The 15,156-nt window shown below is 37.5% G+C and overlaps 1 protein-coding gene across 6 annotated transcripts in view; it reads left to right on the top strand.

Moving 5' to 3' along the window:
- Positions 1 to 15,156, top strand: part of ntm (neurotrimin) — a 365,797-nt gene that overhangs the window by 336,817 nt on the left and 13,824 nt on the right. For all 6 annotated transcript variants that reach the window (XM_026941893.3, XM_026941892.3, XM_026941899.3 and 3 more), the window contains 2 exons: positions 11,788 to 11,922; positions 12,497 to 12,617. In XM_026941893.3, coding sequence (XP_026797694.1) covers positions 11,788 to 11,922; positions 12,497 to 12,617 — 256 coding nt within the window. The remainder of the gene's footprint in view (positions 1 to 11,787; positions 11,923 to 12,496; positions 12,618 to 15,156) is intronic.

Raw genomic sequence — 15,156 nt, 5'->3', positions numbered from 1 at the left:
GAAAGAACATTTGTTTCAGATGTTCTCAAAAGGACTCATGTTGCTTGCACCAAATTGTAATGTGCTCATCTTTTGGATTTGTCTAAACAAGCAACTTTTTTTTCCACCTTCAATGATCCAGAGTTGCTGTCTACAGTCCTTAGACATTGCAGTTTTCAGCTTTTTTTGTCCATTCACGTCAAAGTGGTGCATTTTTAATTACATTTAATTACATTGAACACCAGTGCTAAATGCTGATGTTAACGATTCTCCTTTGATCTGCAGTATATTTTCTTCTATAGGATCAGTGGTAGTTTTATTTCATTTTGCATTTTTTAATTAATGGAAATCCTCTAAATGGTTGTCAGCTATTTGCAAAATGCATGTCTAGCACTAAATACACTTTTTTATTTTCAATTTCTTTAGTTAATTAAGCATTAACTAGAAACATTGGTTTGCCTGATTTGTCACATGACATGTACAATTTATTTGAGCATATGGCTGAATCTATTACACGGGCAAATCAGCATATTAAGTGAACCATATATGAATCACAGCCCTATATTAACTGATTTGCATGACTCCTCTTTATGGATAGACAAACATCCAAACAGAAATGCAAGCACACAATATCATCTTACACTGCTCTGACTGCAACATAATCAATAGCTGTAGTGTTCAATTCTGACTTTTTGTATAACAAATGATTTGTATATTTTTATGGTTTTAAATCAAAGGTCACTTGTCAGAAGAAATTATCTTCTCTGACAAATATAGGAGGATAATACATCAAACCTATCTATATGCTATATAAAGCCTTTTTATATCTTGTTGTCACATTGTCACATCAATTATCAAGCTGGCTACAGATGAATTTATTCATATGTAAATAATTTGCAGGAGCATTTAAGCTAGAGATGTGGTATTCATGCAAAATCCAACATACATATCCAGTGAGAGCTGCTGAGTTTGTGTAAATTTATGCATAGTGAGACTCTCTAATGTGACCCTTGATTGATCGGCTTCAAATCATATAATTGGCGATGAGTTAAGTTTAAGTCACTTATTTATTTTAATTCCACACAAATTTAATTTTCGGAAATTATTATAAAATTATACAATTTCGGACTTGAAATGAAAGAAGGCAATTCAAAACAGTTTGTAGTAAAAGTCCTATAAAAGGAGGAACAGTAAGTGTGTGTCTGTTGTAGCCAACACACTGCAGAGGTTGAGCTGCATTACTAGAATATTTAGTGCACATTGCACTTTTGACTGCTTAGTCATCATTTTCTACTTTTGTCATTTTCTGCTCTGTGACATTTGTCATTTATGGAGTTTATGGAGTGGTTTTGTAAATGGAAATCAGCTGCGCTGTGAATGTGCTTGGTAATTTACAGGTGGAATTTATCAAAGTATGTGTGAGTACAAAGAAATTCAGTGTTACAGAACGTTTGTATATCTGACTGAAATGTGTTGTTCACTTTGTCCTATAAAAACATGTACACAACTTTACAAAATGATTGAAAAAATAAGGCTGCTTGTTTGTTTTTAGGTAATTTATTATTAAAGGATATTATGAGAGATGACAGAATTCCTAGGTATTCAAATTCTTCAGATGTTTCAAGCTTACTGTTTTTCTTACTGTGTACCCAATATTAATCCTGTTATGATGTCTGTAGTCTTTTTCATGTTCAAGTGTCGCACCACTTGAAATGAAAAGTCCTTGTTTCTGCTGCTTGTTTATATTGTTTATATTGAGAACTGAATATCCAGTATTGTATTTCCTCTTCAAGTCTTCCTCTCAGTGGGCCTCATTTATGAATATTTCAGTAAAGTTGTCTGTAAATGTTCATGTAATCCATGCTGAACTAAAAAAATTTACCAAATTTACAAAAGTTTGAGAAGTACTGATTTTCTTCGTAGTCGCGTGTGTATGTTGATGAATGACAATTACCTGCGAATTACCAGGCGTGTGCAAGGCACAGCTGATTTGCATTTGGTGACACCCGCAAAACTCCATAACATGCAAAGCTCATAGTGCTGAAATAACGAGTAAATGGAAAAAAAGACTTTGTAAGAGGTAGAAGTGAACATATTTAGACACGTCTATGCCAATAAAATTATTATATAAATTATTATTTAACAGTGTAAGAACCTGAAATGGTTAAAATCTAGAGACAAATTACAGTAAAGTGAGGTGTGAATTAAGTGATGTGAAAAGAAAATGGTGCGACATGAAAACAGAGGAGAAAAATGAGATTTTCAGTGTACCCAGGTTTTCATGCACACCAGACATGTCACACAGGGAAATTGGGAAATGGCAACATTACTTTTGTTATAATTAAATGATTAGTTTTGTTGGACCTAATTTGTGGGTTTGTGTTGGATGAATTCGATGCTACTCTTAGTCTGTGACCTAGTGAACTAGCATGAAGATGTATTATTGATAGAGACTACAAACCACTTCTGTAAGTCGCCCTGGATAAGTGTATCTGCTACATCCTCTAGTTGTAAATAAATAAACAATTTAAACTTGACAGTATACTGCTTATATGTGCAGTAATCCATGCAAATTAAATGATTTGAAGTCAGTCAGGTTTACATTTTGAGGTTTCTGTTAGTTAGTCATTTTATGAGTAAATTTATACACACTCAGGAGCACGAGTAGGATATGATCATTTTTCTAAAATTATGGGATTTTCCTGAATAACAAATTTCTTGTGTAAGTGCGCGCACAAATGATTTACGAATAAATCCATTTGTATCCAGCTTGATAAATGAGGTCCAATGAGATCAGGAAGCTGAGTACATACACATCCCTTCTTTCCTCCATCTACCCTGTGTGATCAGAGTTTGGGGGGTCCCCTGTAACATGACACTCCTCAGCTGCAGATGCAGTTATTCAGCATCCATCCCACTCTCTCGCATCATTCTGGAGCATCTTGGGATGTGTTAGTTTGTGTATATGTGTGGGTGTGTATGTGTGATAGAGAAGTTAAAGGATCTGCTGGAAAGGTTACTGTCTAACTGCCAGTTCTAAAACTACACGGCAGGGAAGCCTCAGATCAAAGCAGGAGCTTTTCTTGAAAAAAAAAAAAAAATCAATATTTTAGATCGTTTTGCCTGATTATGAGAAGAAAAAGCAGGAATTTTCAAATGTTGCTTCTCCAATTTTTGAATGAATGAATGAATGAATTAATAATAATAATAATAATAATAATAATAATAATAAATTAACCTGAAATTACATACAGAAATTTGTATGTATACCTACAAGCTGGTTTAGGTAGGAATGACAAGTTTGGAATTCCACTAGGCTGACACTCCGTATCATCATCTAATGCTCCATGCTTATTTTGTTGAATATTGGCGATGAAAAATCACTATTTCTGTCTTAGGCATGCTTTATACTTCTGTGAGTATCTGCGAGAATGTCAAATCGTTGTGTATGGATGAACACATAAGTAAAAATCTTCAACTTTGCACGTAATGGGAGCTTGTATACTAGGGCAGTGTGGCATGAACCAAACCAGAATTTACAGGAAATGCAAAGTGAAAGAGAAATCTCATTTCAAAAACAAGAGACAGCGCCATATGAATATGGAATAGAAAACACCATGAGTTTAAGTTTGTTTTGAGAAGTGCTGGTGACAAGATGATGATGGTGAAAATAAAAAGAAGAAGAAGTTATTTGCACTGAAAGCTTTTCTGAGCTATTTTCACTTATCTGTATCAAGCATTTCCTATACTGAAGCACTTCAATGTATCTACTGATTAAATCCACAATTCTAGCAGTCACAAAATGATGGGTGCTTTAGAATTTTTTTTTTTAATTGAGTTGGTGCATCTTTACTTGGAGTGTTAGATGAAAAAAGGAAATAAAGTGTGTGATCCTGCAGACTGAATAAATTGGCCATTATAATGACAGCTACAGGCAGTATAAAGCCTCACATTTTACATTTGCAAATGCCTCAAATTCAGAATTGTAATTTTGTAAATAAATTAATATTGCCACGTGTGATGCAAACATGTGATAGAGGAAAAGATACCTGATAGATATTCATTCATTACTTTATAGCTGACAGGACACAAGAGTTACAGACAAACACCAACCTTAATAATTAAGAGCATGAATAGAGCTATTGACAGATATTTTCAGAAAGAATTTTCACCAGTTACTTTCGCAAGGTTTGCCAGAAAACTTCACAGTGAGACTAGTTGTGTGCATCGGGACTGAAAAACCAGTCACACAAGTGCAAGGTTTTTACTTTCATGCTGAGCTTGAAAGGCACCTAATATGAAGCTTGCGGGCAGATTTGCCAGGTTTCTGCAAGATTCCTACCCGAACTACATTTCAGAAACTGCATAAAAAGACTTAAAACTAGCCCTAAAAAGTTTGGCCTTGGATAAGGAATATTTTGCTTCTTTTTCAAAGAATCAAGTTAATAGTAATGCAGAGAATTACTGTGCACAGTGTCTCTGCTGGGGTCTCCAAAAATAATAATTGAATTAATTTTTAAAAATATTAACATTTTTAAATGAACATTCTCCACTGATATTAAAAGAAAAATTTCCTGCAAAATTTTACAGGTATTATAATGAAATGCAGCTTAAAGGACCTCATTTTTACTAGCAGCAACACATAGTTAGCTTACTTAGTCAGTCACAGTAGATAAAGGACTTCAGAAGTTGAATGAGGTTATATTTTGCAATTTTTTATTTGTTGTTATAATTTGTGAATGAAAAATTACTATAGCAGCCCTATATTTTGTCAGTGTTTTGGCCTAGTGGTAGGCTTTAGATAGATAGATAGATAGATAGATGGATGGATGGATGGATGGATGGATGGATGGATGGATGGATAGATAGAGACAAATACAGATAGTGGCATTGCATTATATAGTTTTAAGGTGCATGAGAAAACATATTGTATATGGATGGCATTTATCATTACCATTGCTCTCACTGACTGCACTGTTGTTGCCAAGAAATAAAAATGTCAGCACTTGCCTCAACTAGGATAGCACAGTCAGAATGGTTTAACATCTTGCCTCAGCTAGGATAAAAGAGCCAGAATGATTTAACATTTTCAGTCTAGGTTTAACAGTGCTCACAATGCTTAAATTTGCTATAATAGTAAAAACTACACTGTATTTTTGTTTTTTCTTGACTTTGGGTTTACAGTCTTTTCTTTGCCTGAAGGAGCACGGAATCAGTATTGATCTGAACTTGATCCAATCATGCACAGACTGTAGACAACACATCAGTGTGAGCCTGGGTTTGTACACACTGGCGTTTGATTGTGTACGCTCAGAATGTAACCTGGGCTTTCCTTTTCAGCTTTTGCTTTCTGCTTGTTTGCAATGCAGTGTTGTGATGTATCCCAATCTGAAATTCTCAAAGACAGCATACTTAAAAACACTGGTCTGGCAGAAGCAGAGAATATGAAGCATTTTAATGCTGCATTGTAGTGCTTTGCTAAATCCAAATCATGAATTGTCACACCTGTAAGTCCCACTCTTTGATATGATCCTGGATGGCAACCATGAAGTACTTAGAATGGAAATAAATAGTCTCGTTTCAACAATCACTCCTGTGTGATTGAAGAGACTCTCTGATGCACCTGCTGCCAATGCTCCATATTTATCTTGTGTTTGACAGCATATTGGATGTCTGTGATACATTCTCCATGAAAGATCCCTTAATTTATTGTGCCCCTCTAGACACCAACAGTGATATGTGCTTTTGGTGAAATAGACAGACAGACAGACAGAATATAAGTCTCTGTTGTAAATAGGTAACTGTAAAAAAATTACAGTCTTTATCATTTTATATAAACAGCAAATAAACATTTCATTCAATACAAATAAAATATTTTGTTCAAATGTGTAAATCAAGTCACACTATGACTTTTTAAATATGTAACTTATGTAATGTAAATAGCGTTCATGAATAAAATAACAGACAGATGAGAGGTAAAATTTATGAATGAGGCTAATAGAAACTGAATATAAAGATAGCCCGTTAGATCACTGTAGCTACGCTCACCAATAATGCAGTTGATTGTGTTTAATAAATTAAGGAATCCAAAAATCATGATTGCAGTTAAAGTCTGATTTACAGCCTTATCTGAGACTAATCTGTCTCTTTTGCTGTTGATGTTGTACTGAATATAATATATCTGTCTGAGTTCCTAAAGGCTTGATTCTGGGTCCCTTATATATATTCAAAAATCTGTTCTTCTATTACAGACAGTTTTCTTGTTATTTTTAAAAGATACACAAAGAAAATATATTTCTTTAATATTTAGGCGTCTTGTCTCTGAAGGCCAAGACTTTTATCAGGAATACAAGGAGTCAGCTTTGACAGTGATCTTAGTTTTAAGAACCAAGCCTGTAAAGCCTGCAACATAGCATACTGTCACCTCTGTAATATCTCTGAGGCTCTTGACATTTTTCCTCTGCTGACAGTAAGGAACTTTTACATGCTTTTTGTGTCACCTAGACTGGATTACTATAACACTCTCTTATCCGGCCAGAATGCTACTGCCAGAATCCTGACATACCAGAATGAGAGATCATATTTCACAGGCTCTTAAATCTTTTTCTTGGTTACCTGTATTGATTTTACTTGATTTTTTTTTACTATTTTTTACACACATTCATGGTCTTGCCCCTCACTTGTGAAGAGTGTTTGATATTCTCCAACTGTATCATTTGTATTATTAACGGCCTAATCCTACATATAAATGGAAATCTGATTGAAGAACAGAAACTCTTTTTTTAAGTTACTAGTCCCCAGACTTTACTGAAATTTACTTATTTTAACTTTCATTAGATAAAATACAAATCTAGAAATATTTGTACTTTTCTATGGCAGGAAATTGGTTTTACCTTCTGCTCAGAGTCCCATCGTTCAGATCTGGTGGCTTAAGATCACAAATCATAGGTTTATATTAATGCATTTGTTCTGATACATTATTATTTCTGTAATAACAGGTCATTCACAGCTACTCCTATAGTTCAACAGGATTTGCATTTTGCGGTTACTATGGATGCATTTTTTTTTTTTTTGCCTTTTTTTGCCTAACATTGGTGATTACAAAAATTAACTATAAACAACATTAAATGTAATTATAAACAGATTTAAAAAAGAGATGTTTGGACATGCTGTTATTGGAAATTAATCATCTTATAAATAATCAACAACAACCCAATCACTGATTATTTTCCTCTCCAGAAATATATACAGTAGGTGTAGAGCTCATGATAGGATAACTGTCGTTTTTTTTTTTTTTTGTAAAAATTGTAACTCACTTAAGTCAGAGACCTCTTCCTACAGGTAGGAACCAGCATGCTGGTCTAAAATTGATAAACAGATGTACGTATGCTGGGCTAAAATGTGCTTGGAATTATGTAGGAAAAAAGATGTGAATATTGCAGCATTGGAATGATAACCTAGACACAAGAAGAGATACTGTGGGTGGCATTACACAAGTCACTCCTCCCTGTGTGTAACTCAACCCCGAGCTCCAGGATGTAACAACGGGTAATTTAATATGTCTGGCAGTTATAATGGCTTGCAAGCATGCATTAAAGAGGTTAACCCTTTGGTTATGGGGATATTGTGTGCTGCACAGATCCTCAGTTTTGTGGGGGTCAATACTGTATATTACAGCTTAATGAAAACTAATAAAAACAGCCTAACGAAAGTGTTGATGTGAAATTACACTAGGATTCTGGAGTCACTGTGAAAAACATCTAATGAGCCTAACCAGAACATACCTACTTGTGATGAAGCCAGGGGGCTCAACCAAGGAATTGGTTAGCTAGAAAACACATCTCTGTGCAACTGTGGAATAATATGCTGCAGCTATTTCAGAAAACAAATGCTGCTCTTCAGGCAGTTGATTTAGGCTTACGCAATGCTGCAGATTTGGTTGGGTCTTTGAGGGCTTATGTGGCACAATAACTCAGAATTCTTGGCGAAAAACATGTTTCCAACAGTGCCTCATCAGAACAATGTGGATACACAGCGGTAACAGAAAAGGAAAAGAAAACAGCACTTGAACATTCAGGCCGAGATAAGTTCAGGACATCTGTTTTTATTGCTGTCATAGAGAGACATTGAGGAAAAGTATCAGAGGTATTTCTTTATATTTCTCATACAGAGAAATTCAGCAAACATGGGTTTTAAACAATATTCAAACCATTTCATCATATGATCTGTGCATCTCAGTGAATAAAGTAGAAAAAAGAAGTAAATTAGAAAGATGCAGAAGAAATAATTCTTTGGATGAAATAGCCTAATTCAAGAACACGTTTTAAGGAAACACTGCAACAAGAGCACTTATGCAACTTATTAAAAAAGAAAATGGCAGACAATATTTCCAGACATTGATATTGCTCTTGCATACCAGACCACAAAAGTGGCTCTACAGTTGGTTACTGGGTGATATTTTCTATGATGGTGGTGGTGATCCTAGGTGATAAAAAAAAAAACTGGATTTCTAATGATTTTAAGAGGTCCACTGAATCTAGATTTCATGAGGGTTGTCTCAGACCCAGGTCTCTTGTGGATAGCCAGGTACGCCTATCTGATCAGGCAATAGTGAATGGGGTCTGCAGTGTACATTATAGACAGACATTGTGCTGCCTCTCATGTTTGTTCTTAGTGTGGGGAATAGTGAGGGGTTGATAACCTAACACATATTGAAATGTAGCAAGGCCCGTGGTGGAGTAAGTGAGCAAGTTCTCTGCACATGGGTAACACCACCATGCCTGGTTGTTCCTACAGTAGGACTGGAGTAAGCGATCAGTCTCTTGGTTCAGGCATCCCACATGGCCCCCATCCTACGTCTCCATAAAAAAGTCTGCTGCTGCAGGGAAAATAGAGGGATGATTGTAGTCCATTGCTAATGGTGCCTTTATGTATTCTTCCATGGCACAAGTTTCTGGGATTAACAATGGATCAATAGTACAGTGCCATGTGGGGTAGTTCAGATGCCATGTATTTACCATTGAGATTTACGTAAGAATCAGGAATCTGCACTTTTTTTCTGTCTCAGGGGTATCAGTCTGAATGGCAAGAAATGGTAGGGAGCTGCAAGAGCTTTTACAATCCAAGTTCCAAGAAGTATGTTTTCCATACCTCCAGGATATGGATAGATTATTATAAGCTATCCAGGGGATATCCAGCACAATAGTGATATGATTGCACTTGGTGATGAGAAATGAGATTCCTGTATGTATGATCAGGGGTATGGTGATATTATTTATTTTCCCAGGGAACTTCCCTGCAATGTGTGAATACTTAAAAGGTTCTTTAAAGGAACCAATGAAATTCTTAACTGCCATGCTACTTCTTTATCCAAGAAGTTGCCAGCTGCCCAGGAATCAACAAGAACTGGAAAATATTCAGATTGGTAACCCAAGGGTAAGCATATTAATAGATTGCACCTTTTGTTTTCTAGTAAGTGTGTGTGGGGAGAGCTCATCTGGGTAGTGAATATTGCTCCATTAATAGTACATGCAGATGCCCTCCCTCCATTAAGTACTACATTTACTCCATGGACAACTCAGCATTGCCTTACATTGCATCACTCTCTGATTTGCATTCAACATGGGTACTTATGGTTTGATACTGGGCAGGAGACACCTGGCTCTCAACAGATTATTGGTATGAATGGTGAGCAGAATGAACTACTTCAAGGTGAGCCATTCGTTCTTGCAGGTGATCGCAGTTTGGAGAGGATCATTCAAGTCTCAACAAAATGCACTTTTCAAAGCAGGTTTGGTCCAGCTGCTCTTGGCTATGAGCTATGAGGGTGCAGAAACTGAGTACATAGTACCAGATGATACCAGAATGCCTGAGCCAAAAAGGTAGCTGTAGGGCTATTGTAGCACCTTACAACACAAAAGGTGGAAAGGGCAGTATCCCAGTGCAGTCCAGTGCTTTTCTGGTAAGCAGAGATATAGTCAGGGATATTGTATTAATATCTTGAGAATGGCTAGTGAAAGGAGAAAGCATTGTGTGTAGAAGCCCTTACATTTTCCACGAGATCTGCTGTACATCTCAGGGAGAGCTATGCAGGGTTTAAGCATACTTTCTTCCAAGTTTGTGGCTCATGAACAATGAGTCGTGGTTGCCTCCACTAGTGCTATGGCTGTAGGGGCAGTGGTATGACAGTGAGTCATACCACTCTTGCTGGAGTTGCAGACCATGTTTTCCAAGAAGATGGCCCATGGAAATGACAGACAATTGCAAATCCCAAAATTCTATTAGATGAAATCTGTAATATTCCAGATTCAGAAGAGTTAAGATCCATGTGCAGAGGTTTTGTTGAGGCACAAACAAAGCAGACAACATATTAATTGCAATCCAATACTCAGTATGATAAGTCAGGCAATAGACAGTAGACAATTAGGCATGCATGGCAATCTAGGAAGAAGGGTAATGCAAAACAGGTTGAGGTACACAAGAGCTGCACAAGCATACTATACACTCATTTATTAGGAACACCTGTACACCTGCTCATTTATTTGATCTTAGTGACTTTGGAATCTGAGGATGCCAGTGGGCACAAGCTCACCAAAAACTGGACAGTTAAAGATTGGAAAAAGACCAGGTGATATTTTTTGCAATATTCAACTGTCCAGTTTCTGTGAGCTTGTGCCCAGGGTAGGCTCAGATTCCTGTACTTCTTTGACAGTAGTGGAAAGTTCTGCTGTTATCAAGAATCGACATGATATGACTTCTGAGATGCTTTTCTGTCACCAGGGTTGTAAAGAGTAGTTATTTGAATTACTGTAGACAGTATGGCCATTCTCCCCTGACCTCTCTCATCAGCAAGGCATTTCCACCTGAAGAATTAAGTTTGCACTGGATGCTTTTTTCGTTTTTTGTTTTGTTTTGATTTTCTCACCACTCTGTGCAAACTGAAGAGACCGTTGTGCATGAAAATCCCAGGAGATCAACAATACCTGAAATACTGTAACCAGCCCAGTATCAACCATCCAGCAGTCAAAGTCACTGAGATCACATTTTTTGTTTGATGTGAAAATTACTTGACCTCTTGACCTGTATATGCCCTTTTATGCACTGCTGCTGCATGCTTTTCTAATTGGATGATTGCATGAATGGCCAGATGTACAGGTGTTCTGAATAAAGTGGAACTTTCCAGGCGCCCTTTCAGTATATCATAGCAGTGTAATGACTGTTGTATGCAAACAGTGCTTGTTCTGTTGGAGCTGTGACTGTTCTGTTTGAGATTTTGCTCTTCTGACACTTGTCATCAGTTGAGCCTCTCCCAGGTGTAAGACGCTGTCTTTCACATTGCAGCACATTGAATCTAGCAGGCTGCATTACTGTCAGACAGAGCACCAGAGATTTTGTAATGTTTTTGTTTAAGTCATCTTTGTGCTGCTTCTTGGTATTTGAAAAGATAGAAATCTGTGCTGTTTTGAGTCCATATCTGCATGTGTGTGTATTAAAATATTTTAAATACTCAGAAAACATTTCAATTAAAGATATCCTACCTCTGCTCTGTACATTCATGCATTCATGTTGGAGTTATGACAAGTACAGTATCACCTATTGTTAGATTTATTGCAGCATGTATGAGAGTGTGATTAAATTTAATGCACACATAATATGTGTGAAATCCAGTCATGTGCTTTTATGTATTTAGTTATTGATTGATTGATTTTTTTTAATATGCTTAAGAGATGCCTCATCTTTTTTAACCTACACATCCTTTGAGTGGTAAAGACTAACTGACCTTCTGTTTATCTTTCATGTCTTGTAAAGCAAACGATGACATTGATTCAGAAGACGAGTATTTTGAGATCCCCTCCATCAGCAGACACAGGGCAGGAATGTACGAGTGCACAGCAGCCAACGACATCGCCATAGACACAAAGACAGTGAATCTGCTGGTCAACTGTGAGTGCTTTCTCTCTGTTCACACAGGTTCTCGCCAAATGACCTATTTCAAATCTTTGGTAACAGTGGAACAATAGTAACAATTATTTGAAATGTATTATCTGAAATGATGTGCTTGACTCGAGGACTATAATTAACTTTTATTCAGGGATATCTTTTGACCTGAGAGTAATCAAGTGAAAAATAACCATGTAAAAAAATGGGTCTATATAATCACAAAGCAACAAAAAAAAAAAGAAAAGGTGTTACATGACTTTTATCTCTTATTTGCACACATACACATTTGCACACACTTCTGCCATTAGGCGGATCCTCAAGTATGAGAAAGAGGATTTATGAGTCTGTTTCCATAAATATTGTTTATAGTGCTAATAATTGAGATACAATAGATAACTAACAATTGCATTGATGGTCTGATGTAATGGGACATCCACTGATAAATAATTAATAAAAGATAACATGGATTAAAAGCAACATTATAATATATCTGAGTGCACTTATTACACTCATAAATGCCATTTCTCACAAACTATTGTGCGTGCGTGTGTGTGTGTGTGTGTGTGTGTGTGTGTAGATCCTCCCACAATGTTTGAAGGCAGAGATGTGGGCGTGACTCTGGGTCACAGTGGGGTCTTGAGGTGCGAGGCAGATGCTGTACCAGAGGCAGATTTCGAGTGGTACCGAGATGATAGAAGGTAAATGAGAAAATGCTTTTGCTTTATCTTCTCAGTTCTGTTGAAATAATTTACGAGTCCCACATGATCATAGTGTGCAATCAGAGGATAAGTATGAGTCCTCAACAGGCAAGTGCAGTTGTGGTCAGTGTGTAATGTCCTTGTAAAAAAACACATTATTCTTTTAGTATATATGTACAGTACGTATAGTACTACCCTGATGTATACCTGTATTGTATTGGGTTTTTGCAGTAAAAGCACATGTATAATTTAGGGATGTACCTTATTTAGATATCCATAAGAGGGAATAAATGGGTATTCAGTTAACTGGTTGGAAAGGGATGAAAAGCATAGTTAACACGGTATAATCAAGCATTGTTTTATTATTCCTGGTTATTCCTTGAGTTATTCCTTCCCTGAATGTCAGCATTACTGAATATCAGCCTATGCTGTACGTTGGTTAAAAACCTTGTGAAAATTATCACTGCCACAGAGTTTAAAAGGCTATAATCACTTTGATATTTGTGGATAAATGTTTGGATTAATGAACCGTCTATTATCATATTGGCAATATATGTTTATACAAGACTTACTTGCCAGTACAGATATTTTTTTTAATTGGTAAAGGGGGTTTGCTGAATGGTTGAGAAGTCACATGTGCAGTGTCACTTGTTGTGTAAAATGGACTTATTTTGCAAATATGAGGTACCTGATTTTTGTCCATTGCCATTTAATAATGGAGTTATATTATTGGAAATGTACACCAATCAGCCATAACATTAAAACCACCTGCCTAATATTGTGTAGGTCTCCCTTTGTGCCACCAAAACAGCCCTGACCCATCCAGGCATGGACTCCACAAGACCTATGAAGGTGTGCTGTGGTATCTGTCACCAAGCATCTGTTCAGCAGCAGAGCCTTTAAGTCCTGTAAGTTGCGAGGTGGGGCCTCTATGGATCAGACTTGTTTGTCCAGCACATCCCACAGATGCTCGACCAGATTGAGATCTGGGGAATTTAGAGGCCAAATCAACACCCTGAACTCTTTGTGATGTTCCTCAAACCATTCCTGAACAATTTTTGCAATGTGGCAGGACACATTATCCTGCTGAAAGAGGCCACTGCCATTAGGGAATACTGTTGCCATGAAGGGGTGTACTTGGTCTGCAGCAATGTTTAGGTAGGTGGTACATGTCAAAGTAACATCCGCATGAATGCCAGGACCCAAGGTTTCCCAGCAGAACATTGCCTACAGCATCTCTGCCGGCTTGCCTTCTTCCCATAGTGCATCCTAGTGCAATCTCTTCCCCAGGTAAGAAATGCACAAGCACTCGCCATTCACATAATGTAAAAGAAAATGTGATTAATCAAACCAGGCCACCTTCTTCTATTGCTCCACGGTCCAGTTCTGATGCTCACATGCCTGTTGTGCTCGCGTGCCCTTTTGGCAGTAGACAGGGGTCAGCATGGGCACTCTGACCAGTCTGTGGCTAAGCAGCCCCATACGCAGCAAGCTAAGATGCACTGGGTGTGCCGACACCTTTCTATCATAACCAGCATCAGCAATTTGTGCTATAGTAGCTCTTCTGTGGGATCTGACAAGACAGGCTAGCCTTCACTCCCCACGTGCATCATTGAGCCTTGAGGGGCCCCGTGGCCCTGTCGCCGGATCACTGGTTGTCCTTCTTTGGAACACATTTGGTAGGTACGAACCAATGCATACCAGGAACACCCCACAAGACCTGCTGTTTTCTGAGATGCTCTGACGCAGTCGTCTAGCCATCACAATTTGGCCCTTTTCAAAGTTGCTCAGACCCTTGGCTATTTGCCTATTTTCTTCCAATGCATCTATGTCGAGAACTGACTATTCACTTGCTGCCTAATATATCCCATCCCTTGACAGGTGCTATTGCAACGAGATAATCAATGTTATCTATGTCACCTCTCAGTGGTTTTAATGTTAGGGCCGATTGGTGTATCCCTTTTTGGTCTGTAAGCATCATATCTGACTGTCTGTTCATACCTGCATGAGAGTAAAAACAGTCTGTATGAGTAGTCTATACTATAAGAACTTTGAAAAAACCATCTGGCCATGAGACTTTTTTTTAGTCCAGATGCACATGATGATACTGTTGCTCTCTCCATCACCCCAGCATTTCTTTTTCATATTTTCTCACTGACATGTCAACTTTTGGCATAACATATACCCAAGTAATGTGTATACTGGCAATACAATTTTTAAAATCATCGTCTTTTCCATGAAATGATTTTATGTAGCATCACTATTCATTTATTCATCTTAAGTAGCTGCTTTATCCTGGTCAGGGTCACAGGGGAGCCAGAGCCTATGCTGGGAACACTAGCCCTGAGGTGGGAATACTAGAGGGGATGCCAGTCCATCATATGGAACCACATAAACACCCATACACATGCCCATTTGTGACTATTGCTAATTTAGCGTAGCCAGCCCACCTACCTTGGGAGGTGGGAGGAAACCCTCATGGTCATAGGAAGAACATCTGAAACTTTGCACAGACAGTAACCTGAGTTACTATAACCCT

The sequence above is a fragment of the Pangasianodon hypophthalmus genome, chromosome 17 (assembly GCF_027358585.1).
Source record: "Pangasianodon hypophthalmus isolate fPanHyp1 chromosome 17, fPanHyp1.pri, whole genome shotgun sequence".
Classification (NCBI taxonomy): domain Eukaryota; kingdom Metazoa; phylum Chordata; class Actinopteri; order Siluriformes; family Pangasiidae; genus Pangasianodon; species Pangasianodon hypophthalmus.
Note: the sequence above shows the minus strand (reverse complement) of the source record. Positions and strands in the feature narration are given on the sequence as shown.